Source organism: Plectropomus leopardus, chromosome 8 (assembly GCF_008729295.1).
Source record: "Plectropomus leopardus isolate mb chromosome 8, YSFRI_Pleo_2.0, whole genome shotgun sequence".
NCBI lineage: Eukaryota > Metazoa > Chordata > Actinopteri > Perciformes > Serranidae > Plectropomus > Plectropomus leopardus.
Window position 1 is genome coordinate 528,032 of NC_056470.1, and position 26,200 is coordinate 554,231.

Below are 26,200 nucleotides of genomic sequence, written 5' to 3' on the forward strand. Positions count from 1 at the left end.
ATAAATACTGTGAAGAAAAACCTCTACACACAAGTAGCTTGTATTTCCCTCCATTTAGAATAAATCAGAACATTTATTGATGAGTTAATGGGGCACATCTGTGTCGACTGAGCGTGCCGCTGGATCTTTGTGTGTTTCTTTTATTTGTGTATTTAAAGCACACAGTGTCACGGTCCCTCTCCTCTGCAGGTCCCATGAGCTGCGGTCCAAGATCGTGTCCCTGCAGCTGTTGCTCTCCGTGCTGCAGGGCGCCGGGCCCGTGTTCCGCACCCACGAGATGTTCGTCAACGCCATCAAACAGTACCTGTGCGTGGCGCTGTCCAAAAATGGCGTTTCCTCTGTGCCTGAGGTCTTCGAGCTCTCGCTGGCTATCTTCCTCACCCTGCTGTCACACTTCAAGGTCCACCTGAAGATGCAGATTGAGGTACAGACGCAGAGAAACACACTCATCTGGGCTTATTCAGGCTGTCTGGCATATCTTAGACTGAAGAGAGATGTGCAGCTGTTTTATTTTTTTAAATTTTTATAATAACGTTCTTTAATGCAGCTTGTTTGATTGGAAAGTGACACTGTCTTCTGTCTCCTCTCGTCCACGTTGCCTCAGGTGTTTTTCCGGGAGATTTTTCTGACCATCTTGGAGACATCGACTAGCTCCTTCGAGCACAAGTGGATGGTCATCCAGACACTAACACGCATCTGTGCAGGTACACAGACGCCAAGTACACAGAATCCACTGATGCCAACTTTACAAAACATAAAAATAAATACTTTGGTTTTTTTGGCAGCCAGGAGCTTTACAAAAAAAACACAAAACTGTTACAAAAACTTAACTTCAAGCCAGTTTTGGTGGTAATAAATCACAACAAAAGTACAAGGCAAAAAGCAAGTTAGCAGGTAAATAAGCAAAAGCACACAAGGATAGATCAATTTTAAAAAGTATATTAATAAAATGAACAAATGAATTCATGAAGAAGAGTCAATCAATCAAATTTTAGTTATATAGCACCTTTCAAACAAATTAAATGCAATCCAAAGTGCTTTACAGTTTGATTGAAAAAACAAGAACAACATAAGAAATAAGCAAAAAAGGATCTTCTGATCTTCTGATGAGGCTCCTGCTGTGTGAGAGGAAGTGGTATCGGTTGAATTTTAATGATGTGATGGAAGACGGCTGCATCACTGATGGATTTTGTTTTTTGGGGACTTACCTCCTCTTGCGAACCTAAAAATATTTCACAATCATTAATCATTTATTACAATCTGTAGATGGAGAATTCTGCTGCCTGTTTCATAATGTCAGACAGCGCACAATCTCAGAATACTAAGATGTTCATTTATTCATTTATTGCATGAATGTGAGTAGTAAACATGAGGAGAGAGACACCTGGTCCCATGATTCCTCTGATTGTACACAAGCTGTGCTATTTTTAACATTTCCCACCCTTACAGTGCAAAGAGTTGAAGATGCTTTTTATACACTACTCTGAGGTGAGAATCATCTCCTCAGCAGCTTAAGCTACGCTTGTTAATGTGTTTCTTCTTTTTTTAATTTAAATTTTTATTGGAATTAAAATTAGCGTACATTATACAGGACAGCATGCTTACATCATTTTCTGTTTCTAACATTAAATTGGGAAACAAATCAAATTAAATTAAAACAGATTGGACTTATATGTTGCAAAATTGTTCATACAGGTGATACTAAAAGTATGTTTTTTTTTTATTGTTTTTTTTAAAGAAAACCAATAAAAAAAGCAAACAAAAGATATAAAAAGAAACCAGTCCACCTCCCGGTAAAGTTCTAAACGAAATTTGGCAGGACAACAAAAAAAGTAATAAACTGCAAAGATTATTTCTTGCACCTCTATACACTTAAATTTGTTACCATCACATCTTCCGGCCTGTGTGAAAATATTTCAGAATCACTTCCCTGAACATGTTCATTTGAACCTTGTGAGTTAAGACCGATATGTGAAGTGAAATAGGATTAGATGTTGTTACAGCTGAGGTTGGTAGAAAAGGAGACTGATTTTTATTAAAATGAGTATGTAAACAACAAATGCTTATTATTATCCATTTACTCAAGCCAAGCTAGAACCCAAGATAAATAAATAAATGAAGTAATTAAAAACTAAATAAATCAATAAAATCTATAACAATAATACTTTGAAAGGAGGTCTGGCTGCATACTTGTACTCCTAAAGAAAAGAAACAATAGAATCAGAAATAAACTATGAACAGTTAACTCATGAGTAGCTCAATGTTAGCTTAGGGGAGGTGCTGTTATAATCATATCTTCTTAGATCCAGGGTTTCCGCGAATCCTAAAAAGCCTTTAAAAGCATTGGATTCATTCATCTAAAAATAAGGCCTTGTTTGGTCTTAAAATTACTTAAATTCGTCTTTCAAGAGTCTTATGAAATGGCAAGTAGGATTTTATGATTTTTTTTCCTGACGTTTTATTGTAAAATCTCAAAATAACTGGCAACATTTGTTTTTTTTATTATTTATTATTATGTTTTTAAATCATTTAATAAACTCCTCTTCCTAAACTCGTCATGATGGAGATCCAAGCTGTGCAGTCTGACATGCAGAGTGAAAAAAACACAAAATCGCTAAGAAAATCAGTGTGTGCCAGATTGTGCCCGATATTTCCTGCTTTGATTAGTAAAACTAAAAGATACTTTTATGATAATATTATTTATTTATTGTCATACATGTATATTACTCTTAAAAGGTTGTTTGACATTTGATGCAAATAATCTAACTTTTTCACTGGACCAAAGGCTAAATAAAACTGTCCTTTTTCAGTTTTGGTTATAAGAAAATTAGTCTCAAGATTCATTCCAAGTGCCGTTAAAAAAGTCTTAAAAAGGCTTAAATCTAACTTAAAGTGATGTCTAATTTAAATGTGAATATATGTTCCGTCCACGATACCCTTCAGCTTTTGAGTTTTAATACTTAGATTAAACAGATTTTATTTTCATTGAGCAAAGGAGCATTTAGTAACATAAGATTTATATGTCAGTTTCTTAATAAGGCGGAACAACATAAGCATTTCGTCTCTTTCTGTAAGCTTGTTGTGCTTTAGCTGTTATGTGAATCTGACAGCATTAGATTCAGACTGATGTGTTTGAAGTCTTACAGAAACGTTACAGAGGACACACAGTTAGAGATGTAACATTTAAAACCACCATGCTATTAACATAACAGGACACATGACTGACAGGGGCTTAACCCCTCCGACTGTAGCTGCTTGTCATGGCGTCCCATGACTCGAGTCACATGTCGAACACACACCAGCAGCACAGTGGAGTTGGGAGTTGTTGGTGAGCGTCATCCTATCAATTGTCTTTTTTCTAGTGCAGCTCTGGAGGTATTCTGCTGATATTCAGTTGACAGTGATGCACTTTACACAAAACTCTTGAAATAGTTTAACTGTTGCCACCATGATCAGGTTTTGGTTAAAGTGGCCTATGATTTGAGTCATGATTGCTTTCATTGATCACTTCAGCCAACAGTGATTTACCGTATCACTTCTTGTATCTTAAAAAATGAATTTACTCTGTATTTTAAACATTTTTACTTACATTTCCCTCCCCTCCAGATGCCCAGTGCGTGGTTGACATTTATGTGAACTACGACTGCGACTTGAACGCAGCCAACATCTTTGAGCGTCTTGTCAACGACCTGTCGAAGATCGCCCAGGGAAGGAGCGGGCAGGAGCTCGGGATGACTCCTCTGCAGGTACACTCAATGATTCATGGTCACTCTGTTGCAATTTGTAGAGATCAACAACATAGGAGCACAAGTTTTGATTAAATGGGTCATCTTACTAATTCCTCAATGTTTCATATGAATATTTTGTATCCTAGTAGGTCTGGGCAACGTGTCATTTTTTTGGAGCAATATGGCAGATGAATACTTTATCATATCAAGATAGTTCTTATGCATTTTAGTAATTTCTTTATGCATTAAAAAGCACACAGACACCCCAAACTGATCAACCACGTCCACCAGTTAAACGTCAATAATGGTTCTGAGTTCATATCCAATTAAACGCAGGAAGATCCCGGAGTGGGTCTGTCATCCACATCTGGTTCACTTTCAGGATGGCAGATGTGGAGCAGACTAATTTCCTCTGTGAAATATGCCACAAAACAGTTGCTGCTAAAAGTAAGCAGAACCACAAAACTTTTCATCACCTAAATAACACCCAGTGCAGAAGACTGGAGTCAAACTGCAGCCTCTAAACTAGCCCTAATGTTGTTTTGTGGTGCGTGTATATACCAGGTATTACAGTAAGAGAGTGTGAGGACTGGCTTCAAAATAGAAGCCATGGTCTGTTTCACTTTTAATCAATATCTGAAAGAAACGACTAATAAATCTACCCTGTACCTTATACCTTGTCTGTCTATCAATAATAAATTCATTAAAAAAATACGTACATATACGTACATGAATAAATAAACAAAACTGATATACTTAACCTAATCATGATCATTTAACAATAAAACTACCGCCTTCAAACTATATTTCAGAGAATAATTGAATTTTAACTCTGTGAATTCTTAGTCAAACTTCCAAAGACCGAGTCTCCAAAATGGCAGTTCACCCCAGAGTGTCACAATGGTGTCGGCTTCAAGTGTGATATATAATGTGTCAGGAGCGCTTTATAAAAACGATAACAATGGCTGACCTCGTCCTCTGCCCGTAGGTTATGGAGCTTCCAAATCTCACTGTTTCCCAGTTTTTGGATATTCATAGCTGCTGTTTTTCTGTGAGATAGCTGCTGACTGCTATCAGCTACTTTATAAATCTCCTGCGATGGGTCGCACATATAACACGCAATCAAAACGTCACACCCCATCCAGTCCTAATCCCGTCCTGCCAGCTGTCCCTTTTACATGAACACAGTTTCGGTGCTGTTGCTTTTCTCGATTGTAGCTTTAAGATAAAATGGCAAGGTTGCATAACAGCAAGATATTCATAGCCCTGAACATGTAGGGTAAAAGGGGGCAACAGACAATATCTGGACCTTCTGATATGGAATTTCAAAACGAAAGCCCCCTAAAATGTCATAAATTTTGTCTCTAAATTCACAGTACTACACGACAGTGGTCACACTGGCATGATCATAAAGGTTAAATCAAGCAGTGGTGTTATTTTAGAGAAAATATGGAATATGGAAGCCTTACCGCCCAGCACATAGTTGTGATGTGGTCAAGGCCAAGGTGGGACCCTCAGTTTGTTTCTGTTGACTTGTTTGTGTGAGTGTGTAAATGATGTTGGTTGGTTGTGTGATATCCACAGGAGCTGAGCCTGCGGAAGAAAGGTTTGGAGTGTCTGGTGTCCATCCTGAAATGTATGGTGGAGTGGAGCAAAGACATGTACGTCAACCCAAACCTTCAAGCTAACCTGGGTGAGTTTTTGATGTGCAGTAAATATGTGAACAATACACAGGAAGAGGGGGCAGTGCATATATATATATATATATATATATATATATATATATTTTTTTTTTTTTTTTTTTTGTGTGTGTGTGTGTGTGTGTAGGCCAGGAGCATCCGTCTGACAGTGAGGGAGGAGAGCTGAAGCTCCCCGAGCCACTGGCAGGACGTCGAGACAGCATCAGCTCTCTAGACTCCACCGTGTCCTCCAGCATCACCGCCTCCCAGGCGGACCACCCTGAGCAGTATGAGGTCATCAAACAGCAAAAGGACATCATCGAGCACGGCATCGAACTGTGAGACCCTTTGTTTTATGCAGAACATTCTGCCTCCATCCTTTTTGTTCTTGTTTAGAGAAAATGAGCATTGATTTTTTTCCTCTGTTCCTCTGTTTTTTCCCCCCAGTTTCAACAAGAAGCCGAAGCGAGGTGTGCAGTACCTGCAGGACCAGGGCATGCTGGGTTCCACAGCAGAGGACATTGCCCAGTTCCTCCACCAGGAGGACAGACTGGACACTGTGAGACGTTACGCACTCTTTAATTGTACAACGCTGTATTCTCAACTAAGAAAACTGTTTATTCAAGTTAGTAATCCCCTCCAACCACTTTACCTTTGCATCCACAGACCCAGGTGGGAGAGTTTCTGGGCGAGAACATTAAGTTCAACAAAGAGGTGATGTACTGCTATGTGGACCAGCTGGACTTCTGCGGGCGGGACTTTGTTTCTGCGCTCAGAGCATTCCTGGAAGGCTTCAGGCTGCCCGGTGAAGCCCAAAAGATCGACAGGCTGATGGAGAAGTTCGCTGCTCGATATTTGGAGTGCAACCAGGGGTAAGGCCCATCGTAGATTTCCTATCAAAATATAAGACATTGGAGCTTGTCAAATTAAGCCAAAGTGAGGTCTTTTTTTTACATAAAGTGAGAAGAATTTACATAGAAAGAAAACTAATGACTAACTCTTGCCCTAATACGCGTCTTCTTTTGCAGGCAGACTCTGTTTGCCAGCGCAGACACGGCCTACGTGCTGGCATACTCCATCATCATGCTCACCACTGACCTGCACAGTCCTCAGGTGAGAACTGTTATTTGTTTTATGACCCTTCACTATTATTATCAGAATCACTATATGTGGGTTATTACATCATCCAGGATGCAACTGTGTCCTGACTCTCTGTGGAGTATTTGATAAGGATTGTTGTAACACCTTTTCTTTCATCGAGTAAACTGATAACTGCTGAAAAAGTGACATGAATGTTTAATATTATATTTAGTGCGTAACAATAACAGTACAGAACAGCTCAAACTGTGCAATAAACACAAATGGTGAAGGCAATAACTGACGTTTGTGTAAAATAAGGGAGATGAGTTCATTTAGAGCAGATTATTTCCTGTGAATATTGCATCAGAGATGAGCATTCCTAATTTATTGGGGAACTTTTTTATGGTTTTCTCTCCCAGTGTTATGCATTTTTTTTATTTTTATCAATCATGCATACTTACTAGGCTTCTTTATTGACAAATTTAGTGTTTTCCTCTTGACATTTGGCCGTTATTATATTAGCCCTTTGGTCTTACAGGGCCCTTCTCAAAGTTTTCATCTTAAATAATGATCAAAAGCTTAAACTTTAAAAAATACAATTCCATTTAGGTTTTTTTTCCACAGAAATGAATGAATCAATGACATGAAGGCCTTTGTGTATACTTTTGTGAAAAGTTTTCTTAAATCCACTAAAATCAAGAAGGCTTTGTGACCCCCTGTGAAGCTTTGGTGACCCCTAGTGGTGATCAGGACTCCCAGGTTGGGAACCATTGTACTGAAGGATCACACTAAGTTTTATGCAAAATGTAAGAAAAGCAGAACCACTAGAAATTATGTTGGCATTCAGATGAAAAAACAGCTGTGTGTTTTAGAAACAATGCACAGGCATGCTTTTGTGTGGCTGTTGTTGTTTCAGCTACTGACGAGACGATAAAATACAGGAATTCCAGTCTGAGTAACAGATCAATGAGCTAGAGGGCTTATCAGACACCAAAACACTGCAAAGTTGTTGCTAACTCTGAGACCGGATCCTACAAAACAGCAAAAGGATCACAGTGACAGTCGTTTTATTTCTTGGAACTCCACCTGCAAAGTAAACACTGCACAAAGTAATCCACCAGCGCTTACATGTATTTGATTGGGCACAGCAGCAGTTTGAAAGGTGACTATATGTTACATTATAGCAAAAGTCCAACAAGGCTCATCGTTTTTGCAGGACGACCCTGCGTTTATTCACCAGAGTCTGGGGACCGTATATCAGTTGCAGCGCAGCCTTCTACAAATAGCAGCTGAGGCTGATTTATCGCAGCAGACAGACCGCTGTGACAGAGGAAATTGCTTTTGAAATTTAAAGTCTGAGAAAAGCAGGTGTGAAATGTGGTGCACTGTGACACACACACACATATATATACACTCACACACACACATATATACACACACACCGGCCCACACATACAGAGAAACAATAGCTAGGGGGAGAAGAGAGAGACGATGAGACAATGTCTGACAATGAAAAGACTTAACTGACAGCAGCAAAGACTAATACAGTAAATTAAAAGACAGCACAATACAAAAGAGCAGCAACAGTCACTACGCTTTCTTTGGCTCTGCTACAGACGTGCATCAAAACTGCAAATCAGATGGATTCCCTCCCTTGTAATCAATCACTTCAACTGCCTTTCTCAATCCTCTTTGTTTGTGCAGGTGAAAAACAAGATGACAAAGGAGCAGTACATCAAGATGAATCGTGGCATTAATGACAGCAAGGACCTGCCTGAGGAATATCTATCCTCCATATACGATGAAATCGCAGGCAAGAAGATCGCCATGAAGGAGAGCAAAGAGTTCTCAATCACCCCGAAGTCAACCAAGCAGAGTGAGTCTCCTCCAGTTTTCACCAGCTAGTGTGTGACAGACAACAGACCAGTGATGGATCACTGTAGTGTCCTCCAGCAGGGTGCAAAATAATTTTTGTGTGTCCATGCAGCAGTGCATGTAACTTTTAAAATTACACGCACCATTTTTTTCCTGCACCAAATTAATTTTGTACTGCCCCATTTGGTCTGTTTTTCCTTTTTTATCTGCATCTCCGCCCCTTCACAACGAGATATATCTAAAATTATAGTAATATGTTGTGAAGCCCACTACTATACTAGTTTAATATAGTTATAGGAACATTTTAAGCAGCTCTTCAGTAAATCTAATATGGAAAATTATATTTGATATGAATTTGTATTTATATGCATTTTACGATCGATATTCATTTTCCAGCACATATCAATGAGCAGGTTATTCTTGAAATGAGTGACAGCAGTGCATACAATCAATGCCTAAAAGACAACACTGCTGAAATAAGACTTATTAATTAAATATTAATACATAATAAATGTCTACCTCTTCACTTCAATTACCAACTTCTCATGATTATGACAACTTTCACTGCTATTTGTAAATATGAATGAAACCCAGTAAAAGTTAATGGAAGATATATCATAATTGTTTTTTTATGAAAAATAATAATAAAATAAGCAGAGGTGTGTCCTGTGTGTCTGATGTATTCATACGTTTTGATATTAAATTTGACAACTCATGAGTTGGCGGCTGTACCAAGTTCCTTTCGCTTTCTGTAGAGCTGACAGTTATCTGCACACCTCGAATGTGCACGTGGTATTTTGAGCATGTGTAGGCTCAGGATCTAAAGCACTTCTGTCCTCCTCCCTCCAGGTGTAGCCAGTGAGAAGCAGCGGCGTCTACTGTACAACATGGAGATGGAGCAGATGGCAAAGACCGCCAAAGCTCTGATGGAGGCAGTGAGCCACGCTCAGGCCCCCTTCTTCAGCGCCACACACCTGGAACATGTCAGACCCATGTTCAAGGTACTGCTTGTCATTTACTTTACATTCCTGATTAGACTGAACCACATGTTCGAGCAGAGGGATGTTCGACCATCAGTATGTGGAAATGTTAGCGATGTGCGCTGTGTGTTACAGCTGGCGTGGACCCCCCTGCTGGCAGCGTTCAGCGTGGGACTGCAGGACTGTGATGACCCAGAGGTGGCGTCATTGTGTCTGGAGGGCATTCGATGCGCCATCAGGATCGCCTGCATCTTCAACATGCAGGTCCACTCATCTCTTAACCACAGATTACGCCTAATGTTGTGCATATTATGTTTCATTTTTTGTTGATTCTCAGCAGGTCACATAATCAGTCAGTAATGTTTTATTGTAAAATGGTCTCAGAGTTTTGGACTGAGTAGTAACTGTCCCTTCTCCTCTCTCTGTAGTTGGAGCGGGATGCGTACGTCCAGGCTTTGGCCAGGTTCACCCTGCTGACGGCCAGTTCTAGCATCACCGAGATGAAGCAGAAGAACATCGACACCATCAAGACCCTGATCACTGTGGCCCACACTGACGGAAACTACCTGGGCAACTCCTGGCATGAGGTGACCCCCTGCTGACAGGGATTATGAGCAGGATTATCAAAGAGTTAAACTTATATTGAATCTCAGGAATAACTTTTGTCAATATTGAGTATTTTTAAATTCATTTTCAGGTCATTTGTTCTACCTTTATTTTTTAATTTCTCGCGTTTCTTTCTTCGCGTTTTTTTTTCCCTTCACGTCCTTGAAAGAAATCAAACAAATTTGCAAATTTCAAACGGTTAAATAGCTTGTGAAATGTGCCTGAACACAGCATGAAACTGATGTCAATCCAGGTTTCAACGGGTTAAAGTCACACTAGGGCCAGGGTTTTCTTACAGCCTGTTGCAAATGGATTATTGGCAAATCTGGTTATGATGTCATGTTTATATCATACATAATATACAGAGCTTAGTCAAATATATTTGCATAAAGCCTTTACATAATAACATGAATTATGTTGCTTTTTTTAAAATCTATTTCTAAAGGCCGCTGACAGAGAGTTACAACTGATCATAATTTATGCTTTGCAGCTGAGAGTCTCTAATATGATGTCATACTCTCTCACAGGAGTAGTCCTGAATGTTGGAAGAGTTATGTATGACTTGAAGTCATATCCTGAAATATGAGTGCTTTTAATCTTTGGTTAACTTTCAGCTCAACTCCCCAGGCATATTTTTAGATGACTGATATAAAGGAGAAGCCTTGGTAAATTATGTTCTCACCACCAAAGGAATCTGCCTCAACCATATTTATTTAGTTTTTATTATCACTTTTAAGGACATATTTTTCATATAAACTGGAAATTGTTCTCAGTTTATCTCAACTTTTCAAAAAATTATTAAAACATACAACCATGAGAAGTTATTTGTGTTGTGTGTGTGTGTGTGTGTGTGTGTGTGTGTGTGTGTGTGTGTGTGTGTTTGTGTGTGTGTTGTAGATCTTGAGGTGTATCAGTCAGCTGGAGCTCGCACAGTTGATCGGCACAGGGGTGAAGACACGCTACATCTCAGGGGTGGTCCGGGACAGCCAGGTCGGCATCAAGGGCTTACCATCCGGCACAGAGGAGTTCATGCCCCTGGGGCTCGGTAAGACACACACACACACACACTCACACACACATACACACACAATTTCAGCTCACAATTCAACCCCTAACTCAAAAAATCATCACTAAATGTGTCTCGGTCCTGAAGATTCTCATCAGAACTACAGGTTACTGTTGTGCTTCTGCAGTAATAACCAGTGTCAACTCTATTTAAGCTACCAAATATGCAGTAGTAACTCCAAAGCAGCTATTGTTTAATCAGAAAACAATGGCGCCCCGGTATCTCAGCACAGAGCATATACCATTACGGCTGAGTCCTTACTACAGCGGCACAGGACAAGTCAAGTCCGGGACATCTTGCTGCAGGTCTTCCCCTCGCTCTCCTCTTTTATATGAGTCTTTATCTCTCAATAAGGCATGAAAAATGACAAAAATATCTCTAAAAACAATGCCAATGGCAACAATTCTTAAAGTGAAAAGAGTTTTAATTACATATAACAGTGCACACATTCTCATGCTTTTTAAAGACACACACATTTGTTTATTTTATTTGTTCAACCTTTATTTAATCAGGTTGGTCACACTGAGACTCTGTTTTTCAAGGGAGACCTGGAGACAGTCAGCATTGAAAACACTAAGTTGCAGACAGAGACGCAAAGGGAGACAAAATACAATTCACAAGCAGTAAAATTTGCATTAAAAAAAGAGCTATCCATGTGTCAAAAGAGAACTTTCTGGGAGTCAGTTGTATGACCACACAGGCTAAAAACAGTCTTTCATTTTACATTTCAAAACATTTTGTGTCTCATACTCAACTGTTTACTTTAGTTCATGTTGAATGTGTTTTCTGTTGCAGGTAACCTGGTGGGAAGTCAGGACAAGAGACAGATGGCTCACATCCAGGAGTCAGTGGGAGAGACCAGCTCTCAGAGTGTGGTGGTAGCTGTGGACAGGTGCACCAACATGCCATTAAAAATACCCAGACACAGGACATTAAAGACATAAGTGTCATTACATAAATGTTTCTTTTTCTTACAAATACCAATGCTGCTGTTATATTTGCAGGATCTTCACTGGTTCCACCAGATTAGATGGAAATGCAATTGGTGAGTGTTGTGTACAGTATCACTGTTTGTGTATGTTAAAAAGAAGTTGAAGTTATTCATTGCGTTTTTCTGTTTTTATTGTTTCCAGTGGACTTTGTGCGGTGGCTGTGCGCGGTGTCCATGGACGAGCTGGCCTCAGCGCACCAGCCGAGGATGTTCAGTTTGCAAAAGATCGTGGAAATCTCGTACTATAACATGAACCGCATCAGGCTGCAGTGGTCTCGAATCTGGCAGGTCATAGGAGACCACTTCAACAAGGTCAGTGGACTGAAGCGATTGAAAAGTTTTTAAAATGTTTCACGTGAAGGTTTGGTTTTTTTTTTTACCACACATAAGTATGAGCTCATGTGTTTTAAGTGGTGTGGCAGGCTGCAGCTGGATGACTCAGTATTCTTCTTCCCTGCTGCTCTGTGCTCCCTGTTTTGTCCTGTGTTGCCCTCTCGGGGACATAGATTTACCGCCGTGATGACATCAGACAGCTCTTTAATCATCTTCACACAGGCTGAGTGTTTGCAAGACGTTTATTTTAATGTGTTTAGGTGGGGCATGTTTTGTCCAGTACACATTCAAATACATATATAGATTCTGCACTGAAATGTTCTTTCACTGAGCTTTTTTATTTCCCATGCACTGCCGCTAAGATTACAGATGCAATTTTAAAAATAAAATTAAATCCAGAAGGTACAAAGAACCAAATAATTGATGCAACACTTGCTCAGTAAAGCAATTTTGGGCTTTCACCTTATAAATTTATTTATTTATCTATATATGCACCTTACTTAATCAGCTATTACAGCTGATTCTGATAAAGGCGATAATATTTCATCATACAGCTTGTTGCACTGCCCCCAAGCGACAAAAAACAAAACAAAAAAACAATAACTGTCAATCAAATTGAGTCCAAGTATAAAGTGCACATACGGACCAAACTGTCTTGGAAAGAAACTGTTCATCCTGATTATTTTTGGTAAATTTAAAGACTGTTGGATCTTCCTCTAGGTGGGCTGTAACCCCAATGAGGATGTCGCCATCTTTGCTGTGGACTCGCTGAGGCAGCTCTCCATGAAGTTCCTGGAGAAAGGAGAGCTGGCTAACTTCCGCTTCCAGAAAGACTTCCTCAGGCCTTTTGAGCACATCATGAAGAAGAACAGGTAGAGACCATGGTAGTATGGCCAGATGGGATGAGACTATATAATATCTCAGTACACAAGTGGCCTATTTATATTTATAGTAAAAAAAAAAATACAGTATCATAGGAGTAAGAATGGAAAAGTTTTTTTCACTAAAATGATAGATGCAGTGTACATTTTGTGTGTGTGTGTGTGTGTGTGTGTGTGTGTGTGTGTGTGTGTTTGACGTTATAATAACTCTCACTCTGCCCTCTTCCAGGTCCCCCACCATCAGAGACATGGTGATCAGGTGTGTGGCTCAGATGGTGAACTCCCAGGCATCCAACATTCGTTCAGGTTGGAAGAACATCTTCTCAGTGTTTCACCAGGCAGCCTCGGACCACGATGAGACCATCGTGGAGCTGGCCTTCCAGACCACTGGGCACATTGTCAGTGAGTATGATGGCAGCTCTTTGCTCAGGGCGGGGCCATATTGACTCAGGTGAAACTCGGGTCAAACTGCTCAGCCGACAGTGGACGGATCCTCAGTCTGCATCAGCTGTGTAGTGACTAAAGATCTGTGCTTTAGCCGCTACTGGCTGACGTGTACTCAGAAAAAACAGTCTTTATTTGTGTTTCTGTAATATAAGTTCATTTTTTCACAAAGCGTCTGGCATGTATGTATAACTTCCAATAAGTTTCAACACGGTTATGAAGAAAACTGTTTGCTTCCCTCAATCAGCAACAGCTGTGTTAACAAGCATGAACTTAAATCTCTACGGCCTACACTAGCTGGTACAATAAACCCCCTACTGCCAAGGCAGGACATTACACTTTAACAAAAATTAAATATGTGGCTCCTATAAGCAAACAACACATAAAGTAAAACATTACATTCACAGTCAATCAGCTCTGACAAACATTTACATCTGTACATGCACATTGTACAGTATCTTAAACAGTATTAAACGATAAACATACAAATAATTAAAATATATAGATATATTGAAAAAAATTATAAAATTACAATAAATAAAATGAAATAAACATTTAAAAAATGTTGCGGGGAAGCTACTGAACTGAAATCTCCAATTCTTTTCCTTTATATCCTCGTTAGGACTAAAGGACCACTAATTCTTCCTAGGAGATGTGATGTGGTTGAAATGATCAGTAAAAGGTTGCCAAAGAATTATTCTTGTTTTCTGATTTTTATTCCCTCTCTTCACTCCTCTGCCATCAGTGAACACCTTCCAGCAGCACTTTGCAGCGGCCATTGACTCGTTCCAGGATGCGGTGAAGTGTCTGTCAGAGTTTGTGTGCAACGCAGCTTTCCCCGACACCAGCATGGAGGCCATCAGACTCATACGACACTGCGCTAAATACGTCTCAGAGAGGCCACAGGTGGGAGTCACAACGACTGCTTCAATAAAAATAGTGTGACAGAATAATAGCATTTATCTGTCATTTGCAAAAAGCACTATGTGGTCTCTTCAGAATGAGTGATGTAATATTCCTCTGTGTGTGTGTCACTGTCCAGGCTCTGCGGGAATACACCAGTGATGACATGAATGTTGCCCCTGGTGACCGGGTGTGGGTCCGCGGCTGGTTCCCCATTCTCTTTGAGCTCTCCTGTATCATCAACCGCTGCAAGCTGGACGTCCGGACCAGGTAAGAAACACAGCTCAGCGTGGAGTGTAGCCAAACTTTTATTAGCTACACCTTTAAGCTTCAGTAATGTTTCCTCCAACAAATTCTCAATTTTATAAAATTTAAGGCCTTAAAAGTTCTAATATAGACCTAAATTTGAATTTTTAAGATTTTAATTTCCACTAACATTTAACCTTATTTTATTTATCTATCTCTTAATTTATTTTTTTCAAAATGAGTCAAGCTCTTTTGTGTGAAAGTCCACATTTGTGATACAATGAAGAAAACTCCCTGTGCACAGCCAGTGTGATCGTCAGATGCTGGTTGGCAGCAGAAACATATGAAGTGAAAAACAAAATACCCAGCCTTCTCACTTAGACAGAGGGACAGCTGTGGGACTGATAGTTGATCCTTTTCATGAAATTGAGCCTGCTAGATAGCAGTTAATTTTCTTATTGTGAAAATTTGGTGTAAAAATGTAAATTTGCTTATTATTGTAGGCTCTTTGGTGTTTCTGATTAATGTCATTTTTTAATATATTGTATTTGCTCACTTTTGAAAATGTTATTGACACACACAAAAAATGAAGGGAAGAGAGGTGATACTGATAATTGGTTATGTGACTCGTGTATTTATCACATCTGTAAATACTCTCGTAATTTCACTGAACGAACCTGAAGAAGCCACAGGTGAAACGCGTCGCTCCCTCTGAATAAACAGTAATTTTACGGTAAATTTTGTGATGTTTTAAAATCTTTGAACCACTAAACTTAATACTTAGCTTTATACTTGCACTTACTTGTTGGCAAAATGTGTATTAGCCTAACTGACTTCAAAAACCATAATTCTACTTCAAACCTACATCTGCACTGGACTGCATATATAAGATAAGATAAGATAGAACCTTTAATTAATCCTGAAGGAAATTCTTGTGCCAGATTGCTCCAGAAATACAGTAGCAAAAAAGAATACAACAACACAGCATCAAATATATGAAAATAAAATAAAATGAAATATAATACAAGGTGTCTGAAATAAAATACAAACTCTCTAGTAATAATAATGTTTAAAAGTAAAGACTAAATAATTTTTTAAAGTAAAAAGAAAAGAGTTTAAAATTGTACGTTAACATAAGTACAGTACTATTGCACAAAATATACTTCAGTTTTTCTTCCTGCAGAAGGGGAAGGACTTATATACCTTCCCTTGATTCTTACCTGCAATACTTACATAAAAAACGGATACTTAAATACTGAATGAAATTAATTCTTGATCTTGAAAGGGTCTTAAAAAGCATTAAAGGAGAGTTTCTGAAACCTGTAGACACTTTAATATAAAAGAAACAGAATTAAACAGAAAATCAGATGTAAGACAAACAGAGTGTTAGGGAACGCTCACACTGCGTCTGGCTTGTTGCAGAGCTGCTGAACAAAAACACTGACGTGTCAGCTGTTTGTGTTTGCTTCTCTCAGAGGTCTCACAGTCATGTTTGAGATCATGAAGAGCTACGGTCACACCTTCGAGAAGCACTGGTGGCACGACCTCTTCAGAATCGTCTTCCGCATCTTTGACAACATGAAGCTCCCCGAGCAACAGACAGAGGTCAGAGGTCACTGCCAGCGGGCTTTCAAGTCCCACACTTGTTTATGTTTTGGGTTTTTTTTTTTCAAGTTATGTCTGTTGGGTTTTTGTGTTCATTTGGAATAAACAAAACAAATATTCACAAATCCCATCCCATATAACAAAATCTTTCCTGGTTAAAGGAAAAACTTAGACAAATCTATCAATTTTAGATGAAGTAATGATGAAAAAGTTAAATAAATAAAATTTAAAAAAAGAAAAAAAACACATCTGGTTATATAATAATCTTATACATTTAAACCAAAAATCAAATAAACATAATTCCTTGACTGCATAAAAATCAGCAATGTATAAAACTGTCATCATCGTATTTTTTTCTGGCTGTACTTTAAGTTAAAATGGTGATGGTGGTAATGGTGATAGAACCTGTTTATCTTACTGGCATCTACACAGTTAATTCTTTCATGAACTCTAAGAAAGGTGTCCTCTGTACTGATGCACTGTCACAATCAATGTTGCTGCAAATCGCTGACATATCCCAGGCTGTGATAATTATTAAATAATAATGATTTAAAAAAAGTAATTTTAATAATGATTTGTTTTCTGTTGCATGAAAAAAAAATCATATTCATGATTACGACTGATGTTGGTTAGAAAAAAAAAAACTCAATGAAAGTAGAAAATATTTTTTAGAGCCTGATTTTAAAAAAGCGCATTTTGTTTGCTGAGCATAGTCAGCATATATGTACATATGTGTATGTTTGTAATATTAAAGCAAGCCCTGAGGTTTAAAAACAGTTGTTACATGCTGCTGATGTTTGCCTCCAGAAAACTGAGTGGATGACGACAACATGTAACCACGCTCTGTACGCCATCTGTGACGTGTTCACCCAGTTTTATGAGCCTCTGAGTGAAATCCTGCTGGCTGACATCTTCACACAGCTGCAGTGGTGCGTCAGGCAAGGTGGGTGCTCACACTCATGCAAACGGGGAGAGCAGAACATGCACACTACACCCCATCAGGCAGAGCGGCAACAACTTCTGTGCAATGTTTGATTTTACAAACCAGATGTTTTTGCGCTTTGCTGGTCTGACCTGCAAACAGTTTCTCCCGCCATTGGACGGCTTTTTAGGCGTCAGTGAAGCTGACAGTGTCTTTATGTGTCTGGTGTGCTTTAAAAGTTCTTACCTTTCCTCTACAGACAACGAGCAGCTGGCTCGGTCAGGGACAAACTGTCTGGAGAACCTGGTGATTCTGAACGGGGAGAAGTTCAGCCCCGAGGTGTGGAACATCACCTGCTCCTGTATGCTGGAGATCTTCCAAAACACCAGCCCTCACGCGTAAGTCCTGAACCACCTACAGCAGGACCACAAGTCAATTTAGTTTCAGCTTAATCAGCTCAGAAATCTCAATGAAACTTCACATGAACATTGTGACGATAGCGTTGATTCGGTCAGTTATTTAATTAATGGTCATGGTTTAGATGGATGTTGGTTTACTTGACCCTTTAAAACCCGGTTGGACATCAGTTTTCTTGTGCTGCACTCAGAGACCTCTCACAAACTTTTTTTTCCACTTGAATCCTTATTAACACAAATATTTTTGACAGTGACATGTCTGTTCCAGACCAGTGTCTTCTTTTTGAGTCTTGTAAAGAGTTAATTTTACCAATTTACTTTTCTTAGCCATTGGTGTTTCAGAGAATTTACATAGATAAAGGACCAAACAGCTGTTAGGGACCTCATATTCTAGTATTTGATTCCTTACATAGCATTTCCCAAAATGTTATTGTTTTCTGACATTTCAAAAAAAAAACAAAAACAAAACTCTCACACCCTTTCAAAAAGCTAAACAAATTAGATTTTTTTTAAAAACATGGGGAAAAAAAGGCAATGACCAACTTGCTAAGAAATTTAGTAAATTAGTAAAAGGTGATGAAGAAAATGATCTGAAAATGAACTTTAAAAAAGGGGAGGAGATTATTAGATAATTCTCAAAACAAGGGAATAATGTTCAGAAAAATATATTGAAAATTATTATTCAAAAATGAATACATAAATATGTAAAATGGAAAATAAAATGGGAAAATGAATACATTGATAAATTAAATGGGAAATTAAATATTGTCATCTTTGGCATTTTCATTTATTTATTGACACATTTATTTATTTATTAATTTTTGATTTTGTCAGTTTCAGTCCTCCATATGGGCCAGCCTCACAAAGTTCTTGTGTTTCTGTGACAGCTTATTATCACAACACCTGAGTCCTGACCTGCTGTTCTGTTTGCTTTCCAGTTTGTTGACATGGCGACCGGCTGGACAGGAAGAGGAGACCACAGATGGCAAGCATTTGGTAAGGAAACGAAAACAAATATAGTCATATAACTCAACAATGTATACAGTGTGTACAATAGCAGCTCTGCGGATGCTTCATACTTGGTCTGAAAAGTGCTGTTACACATCCTTCTAACCTTCCCACCACATCAGCAGTGTGACTCTAACTTGTGACTTTTGTGTCTGTTTGTCTGCAGGAAGCTGATTTTGACAGCTTATCCCAGAGCAGCTACGACAGAGCTCTGTCTGAGAGAGGACACAGCCAGATGTCCAGCGACGACACCTGGAAGAGCAAGTCCAATGAAAGGGCGCCCCACCCCCCCCCCCCGCCCCCCACTTTTTAAAAAAACCAAAGGGGGGGGGGGGGGGTGCCATCACTTTTCTTATGCTGCTTTCAAATGACTTTTTACAAGTATTTAAACTTTTGAACCCCGAGCAAATTGGTGCAATTTCTTTCAAAAACATGGGGGGAAAAAGGCAATGAGCAACTTGATAAGAAATTTTCCACAAATTACAAGAAAATAGTAGAAAACTATATTAAAGAAAGCTAGGGAAAAAAAAGAAAATAGCTAGGGTAAAGCTATGTTTATAATAATAATAATAATAAAGTCACAGAATTTTATCATTCTTTATACACTTTTTTCAGGTAATTTCTTTGTTTGTTTCTTCTTTATTATTATTTTTTTATTTTACTAATTTTCAGATAACTGTCTTGTCTCTTTTAGTAATAGCCTTCTTTGCATGCTTTTGAAAGAATTCAAGCCATTTTCCTCAGGTTTTAAAGGGTTAACTAGTCTGTCACATACGTGTCGCTAAGTGTTAGTGTGAAATTAGTCTCTTGTCAGAGTCAGTTTGACTTTTAAACGCTCACGTCTTTACACCACCACTGTTTTTTTAATGTTGTACAGGAGTTTCAGACCAGAAGCTGTTTGCTGGGCTGCTGATTAAATGCGTAGTCCAGCTTGAACTCATCCAGACCATAGACAACATCGTCTTTTACCCAGCAACCAGCAAGAAGGAGGATGCTGAGAACATGGCTGCTGCACAGGTGAGCTACAGCAGCTACTGTGTGTTGATTTTATCCCAAAATTACCATTTAGTGAGCAGCATTTTAGAGCAGGTTAACTGATATATGAGCTCTCACAACCCTTTTGTTCCTCGTTTTCGACTGCAACACTGTTTCCTCAAATATATATTAAAAAAGGTCATTACAAAATAATCCGAAATGATATGGGGAAGTAATCGAATGTCAGACTGAGGCACAAGAAAACCTTATAAAGGTCAGCCCTGTGTAGTATTTTTTTAAACAAATTTTCAACAACATAGCCACTGCAGTACAATCAGCCTAGAATATCAAAACTATAAGAATTTGCATGTTATCTCTTTTTTGTATCCCCCTAACCCCCACCAGAGATACTGATAGACAAATTATATAACATTAAATGAAAGCTTACATACATACACATACATGTACACAATTAAGACGGTGAAATAAATCAAAATGTAAACATAAATACTCACACATATTCATACAAATAGATGTAAACATTAGTCACAGTTGTCTATAGTCTATATACAATGTCTGTAGCCATTGTAATTTGCTTTGAATGGGGACCAGTTATGGAAGAGTACACAGTTTTGGGTGTCTTCATGTATGTCAGAAATGGTTGACATGTTGCACTGGACATGTGTGGGAGACGCCTCCTGCTTCCACTTCAAAAGTATAATGCGTCTCCAGTTAAGGAGGCAAAATCTGGAGCATTTAAATATTGCCTGGGGAGGAGTGTGTCCTGTTGCACTACTCTGAAAATTGCAATTAGTTGGAAAGGGGTAAATTTGACTCTTAAATCAACTGCGAATGTATCAAATATAGATGTCCAATAATTATGGAGATTTGGACAAGTCCAAAAAGTAAGGATGAGGGATCCTGTTATTGACCTACATCCGTTGCATAGAGGATCAGTCTCTGGATTATTCTTGGCTAGTTTATCTCTGTGGAATCGTAAATGTTCAGATACACTGAGTTTAAAATCTGTCCTCCCATCAGAGAGATGCTCTGGAGGAGTCGGAGGCTGAGGGAGGGGAGGCGGGCTCAGATCAGGGCATGTACAGACACATGACCTCTGCACACCTCTTCAAGCTGCTCGACTGTCTGCTGGAGTCGCACACCTTTGCCAAGGACTTCAACTCCAACAACGAACAGAGGACAGCACTCTGGAGGGCAGGTAAATACAACAAAAATGCCTTTATAATACTTATTTTAAAAAATGTATGTATTTATAAATAAAAATTTTATCCCTATCTTTTGCACTTGTTCTATATAGTATGTGACATACAGTAGAATAATTTTGAAACATGTTATGGAGTTATGGACCGTCCATCTGCTGTGAGACAGTGTCTCAAAACAAGTTGTCAAAGCTCATCTCCTTAACCCTTTGAAACCTGGAGCAACATCACTTTTCTACTTTCAGACGCCTTTCATAAGTATTTACACCACTGAGCCCTGAGCAAATTGGTGTGTGTGATGTTGTTTGTTTTTGTTTTTGTTTTTTTAAAAAAGAAAAAAAGGGGGGAAAAAAGGCAATGAGCAACTTGGCAACAAATGTTTCACAAATTAGAAAAAAAAATTAGAAAATTATTTTTTTAAAAGCTAGAAAAAAATGTCTAGTGAAAAAAGAAAAAAGCAAGGGAAAACAAACTAGAGACTTATAATCATATCATATCATAAAACTGTCAGAATTATTCAAATGTTTTTAAACACTTTAAATCTTGTTTTCTTTTCTTTTTCCTTTTAATTTTCTTTTTTTTTTATAATTTTTTGGTAATTTTCATGTCCATTTTTCACTAATATCTTGCAATTTTTGGGCAATATTTTTCTCTTTTGTAACTCATTTCCTTCCTCCAATGTTTTTGAAAGATATCAAGACAATTTCTCAGGTTTTAAAGGGTTAAAGGAACAGTTCACCCCAAAATCAAAAATGCATATTTTACCTCTTACCCTTTAGTGCTATTTATCAGTCTAGATAGTTTTGGTGTGAGTTGCTCAGTGTTGGACATATCGGCTGTAGAGATGTCTTCTTCTCTCCAATATAATGGAACTAGATGGCACTTGGCTTGTGGAGCTCAAAGCGCCAAAAAAATACTTAAAAAAAAACCCAACAGCAATGTCTCCTTTCTGAAATCACCACCCGGTTACTCAAGATAATCCACATATCTTGTTTTGAGAAGTTTCATGTAGGAACTACTTTCTTCTTTCAAACTACACCCACCAACCTGCTCACAACAAGGTCTTTTAGATTATCTTGAGTAACCAGGTCATGATTTCTGGAAAGAGACATGGCGGTTTTTCAAATTTATTTAGTTATTTATTTTGATGCTTTGAGCACCAGAAGCTGAGTGCCATCTAGTTCCATTATATTGGAGAAAAGGCAGACATCTCTATACCCGAGATCCTCAACACTCTGCAACTCACACCAAAACTATCTAGACTGATAATTAGCAATACTTGAAAGAGGAAAGAGGCTGAAATGTCCCCTTTAAAGTCTTTAATGCGGTTTGCTTACAGTTCAAAGGTTATTAGAGGTTTACAAAGTAATCAAAAATTCATAGTCAATGCAAACGTCTGTATTAAAAACTGTGTTGTTGCCAGGACTGAACCTGAAAACTTTTCCTTATTGGCTGACCTTTCTGCTGAGAGAATGTATTCTTTGTGCTGTGAGAAAGCAGGCCAGTCACGCCGAAATATCTTGAAAGTCTACATTCTTACAAGAAATCCCCAGATCTCTTGTTATTAAGTGGCATCGACCTTTGCTCATTTTGGCCCTTCCTCTGTTGTTGTTTTGTCGTATTTTGGGGGGATTTTCTGCCTTGATTTTAGAGACTTGACGATGGAGAGATGTCAAAAGGAGAGACTGAGGGAATGACCTGCAACAAAGGTCCCTGGCCACACTTGGATCAGGGATATTGTAGTTCTTTGGCCAGTGCCTTAAAGCTTAAGGCCACTCAGAGATTATTGTTTTGTTATTTTTGCCTTTATTTGACAGAGACAGTAGAAATACAGAAAGGAAATGAATGGTGAGAGAGGGCTATGGCATGCAACAAAGTCCAGATCCAACCAGGGTCATTGCAGCATAATAACCTTGAGGCCATGCAAAGCCCTTTTGTTGACCCTCCTGTTGATGTTTGTTTTAACCAATGATTGCCTTTGCCTTGCCTCCAGGCTTTAAAGGGAAATCGAAGCCCAACTTGTTGAAGCAGGAGACCAGCAGTCTCGCCTGCAGCCTGAGGATTTTGTTCAGGATGTATTCTGACCTTCAGCTGCAGGACTCGTGGCCCGACATTCAGACACGCCTGCTGCTGTGAGTATAACAAACCACAGTGGTTTTGTCTTCTGGGGGGAATTGTTGACAGTAAAAAAAAAAAAAAAAAATTATCAGCAGACTTTTTTTATGAAGGTGCAGCATGTAGGATTTAGGGGGGATAAATTGGCTAAAATTGAATTTGTTATGGTGATAAGTATGATTTTTGTAGTGTATAAGCACCTGAAAATAAGAATTGTATGTTTTTGGTACCTTAGAATGAGCCGTTAATGTCTACATAGGGAGCAAGTCCTCCACCACAGAATCTGCTATGTTCTTCTACATTAGCCAGACATTGACTTTGGATATGGCCATTTTTGTTTTCGCGCTGGACACTGTAGTTAGAGCCCCTATGTGACAAGCAGAGTCAGAAAAACAGTGGTGTTTTTAACACAAAACTGCTTTAGTCAGTGTTTTTATTTTATTTTTATTTTTATATATTTATTTATTTTTAATTAACATACTTTATTAGCATTTTAAGAGTTATTTCAGCAATGAACCCGCACCACCCCCAACCTCCAGCCCTCTCATCTGAGGTTGAGGGATAATAAAAAATATGACAATCACATAACAACACATATCCAATAATCAATAATAAGAATAATGATTGCAGTAAGTTAGAGTAAAAGACAAAAAAAAAAAAAATTTTACATTTTAACATTTAAAATAAAATGTTAGAATCAATAAATTAAAATAAAATAAATAAAGAAATAAAAAATCAAGACAAAATAAAGTCCATACGTATGGGTTGCTGTAGTGTATATTAGGCTATTTTTTTTAAAGTTCTGACAATGTGGAGGCTTCAGCTGCTTTATATTTATTCAGGTTTATTTTTGGGGGTTTGAATCACTGAGCGTGCTTGTTTTTGAGAGGAGGAGACCTCTGTTGATAATTCATTTCCACTTAAAACCCCTGAATATCTGTATATTAACTTATTAGAGGAAAAAAAAGGTGAGCACACATTAGCAGGTGCTGTGCTTATGGGCCGTGTATGACAAGCCAAACAGCGTTGGAGGAACACTGATTTGTAACATGAAACTGCTTTATTGAGTGCTTTTACATGTTTAACTCACTGGTCTGTTTGTTTGGCGCAAAAGAGACATCAGTGGATTTAAAAAAAAAAAAAAAACAACCTCCTGAACAATGACCACTGAAGGAATTCAAACAGGGAGAAGTTTCAGCTGGTTGCAGATTGCTGTCCTCACCTTTAAATGCCACTCAATCCTCCACACTAGACCTTTAAAAATGCTTTTTTTTTTTTTTTTTTTATACCAATCTAACAGAAAATGCATTGTAAGAAAACAAAAAACCAACATATTTGATCTCCACTACTCCACAGTCACCAGGTTGTTATTGTCTGGTTAAACGCTGCAGAGGAAGTGCAGTGCTGGTGTTTGCTCCGTGTTGTGAGAGCTGTTTTGACACACGGCTCATACATCATTATATATTCATGAACTGTGCACTGCGTGTGGATTTAGTAGAATATATTGGCGTGCTACAGCCTGGTACAAATCACGTTTTGTTTTTCACTGAGCCGCTGCACCGGAGCAGTTGACTCATGTGTTACATTGACAGTACGTATGTGTGGTGTTAATCATTAAATAACAGTTTTTGATGCTTCAGTTCAACATGTGGACCAAAAATATGAAGAATTGTACTGTAGTAGCTCTGGTTGGAGATACGGTGCATCAGTGTTGTGATGGTTATCATCTAAGTGTGTGTGTTTGGTGGTCTCTCCCAGGGTGTGCAGTGAAGCTCTGGCCTACTTCATCAGTCTGACCTCAGAGAGCCACAGAGAGGCTTGGAACAGCCTGCTGATGCTGCTGCTGACCAGGACGCTACGGCTGCCCGATGACAAGGCAGGCACACACACACGCACACACAGAGTACACAAATCTATTTTTTGCAAACATTAAGGAGCTCTAAATCAGAATCAAGATCAGAGAATAAAGATGGACCTGGGCCCAAGATACCATAAAAGCTGAGAAAGTCCATTAGTGAAAAAGGATGGAATTCAAAAAAGTCTCATTTATTTTTATATTTTATTGATTATAAACTCTTCTGTGAGCTGTCACCGATGACTCATGTATTCTCAACATGAGTGCGTGATTCACTGATGAGTCACAGCAGCCCGTGACTCAGGGTATCTTTCCAGGGCATTTTAGCCCAAAACTTTACAAGTTTTTAGATACAAAAACAAGCCATCATGGGTCTTACAGCAGCAGGAAATTTTTAGGGTGATGCAGCCAGCTTTAGAATTTTTGTTTTCCAATACCACACAAACCACTGCATCAACAAAAATTATACCAGTATTGTTAAAGTGGACTGGCCGGCTCCAGTCTCTTGTGTAAGGCCTGCTGTGACTTATGGGAAAGCTGTTAAAACAAATGTTAGTTCTACAAATTGTGTTTATTTGCCTGAATGCAATTTCGTAATTCATGGAAATTGCCCCGAAAAGCAGCAAAGTACAGCAAAAACATGCATCAGTAAAGACAGAAATGGTCTCTCAGCACATTAATTTTAGCGTCCTGCTGTGAACTCTGCGGTCTCCCAGCAGCGGCCACACAACCCAGAGCACCCGCCCTTCCTTTCTCTGTCATGTATATACTAAATATTTCCAAACACACTGTTTATGTCGACAGCTGGACACAAATATTCCACTATTTAGTTATTTGTTCGTTGGGTTGGTATTCTGTTTTCAAGTTTGGGAAGTCAGATATTTGTAATGTTGTTGTTGTTTTTGTTTGGTGTTTGTTTTTTTTTTTTGAGAAATGGCAAAAGAAATTTTAAATAAATATCAGCTTTTCCCATGCATTCATTCAACTGTGGTGGCCTCAAAAATATCAACACTGACCACAACATGTTTCTTTCCTTTTTCACAGTGTGAAACTGGTTAAATCTTATTTTACTGTAAGTTGATGATTTAAATGAAGTCTTAAGTTGCGTACAGTGGATTGATTCGCTCAGCCCCTCATTGCGCTGTTCTCTTTCTCTCTGATTTGCCCTGGGGAGCTTCTGCCCACTATGGCTAGGTATCATTTATAAATTTCCATTACTGGTACCCTGACAGTGATATTGATACAAATAGAGTACTTCATCCATAATGTGAA

General features: G+C 38.7%; 1 protein-coding gene across 1 annotated transcript in view; it reads left to right on the top strand.

Annotated features, from left to right (window-relative positions):
- The window catches only part of arfgef2 (ADP-ribosylation factor guanine nucleotide-exchange factor 2 (brefeldin A-inhibited)), a 42,743-nt gene that overhangs the window by 14,203 nt on the left and 2,340 nt on the right, over positions 1-26,200 (top strand). Inside the window, exons 10-38 of the mRNA XM_042491265.1 lie at positions 190-424; positions 605-704; positions 3,607-3,746; positions 5,313-5,421; positions 5,556-5,745; positions 5,855-5,966; positions 6,074-6,279; positions 6,436-6,520; positions 8,192-8,363; positions 9,212-9,363; positions 9,478-9,606; positions 9,771-9,929; positions 10,846-10,993; positions 11,810-11,906; positions 12,019-12,059; positions 12,148-12,317; positions 13,059-13,210; positions 13,449-13,621; positions 14,409-14,569; positions 14,706-14,836; positions 16,288-16,417; positions 17,225-17,360; positions 17,599-17,737; positions 18,694-18,751; positions 18,930-19,035; positions 19,638-19,780; positions 20,780-20,957; positions 22,952-23,090; positions 24,832-24,949. Of these exons, the coding sequence (XP_042347199.1) occupies positions 190-424; positions 605-704; positions 3,607-3,746; positions 5,313-5,421; positions 5,556-5,745; positions 5,855-5,966; positions 6,074-6,279; positions 6,436-6,520; positions 8,192-8,363; positions 9,212-9,363; positions 9,478-9,606; positions 9,771-9,929; positions 10,846-10,993; positions 11,810-11,906; positions 12,019-12,059; positions 12,148-12,317; positions 13,059-13,210; positions 13,449-13,621; positions 14,409-14,569; positions 14,706-14,836; positions 16,288-16,417; positions 17,225-17,360; positions 17,599-17,737; positions 18,694-18,751; positions 18,930-19,035; positions 19,638-19,780; positions 20,780-20,957; positions 22,952-23,090; positions 24,832-24,949 (4,009 nt within the window). The remainder of the gene's footprint in view (positions 1-189; positions 425-604; positions 705-3,606; positions 3,747-5,312; positions 5,422-5,555; positions 5,746-5,854; positions 5,967-6,073; positions 6,280-6,435; positions 6,521-8,191; positions 8,364-9,211; positions 9,364-9,477; positions 9,607-9,770; positions 9,930-10,845; positions 10,994-11,809; positions 11,907-12,018; positions 12,060-12,147; positions 12,318-13,058; positions 13,211-13,448; positions 13,622-14,408; positions 14,570-14,705; positions 14,837-16,287; positions 16,418-17,224; positions 17,361-17,598; positions 17,738-18,693; positions 18,752-18,929; positions 19,036-19,637; positions 19,781-20,779; positions 20,958-22,951; positions 23,091-24,831; positions 24,950-26,200) is intronic.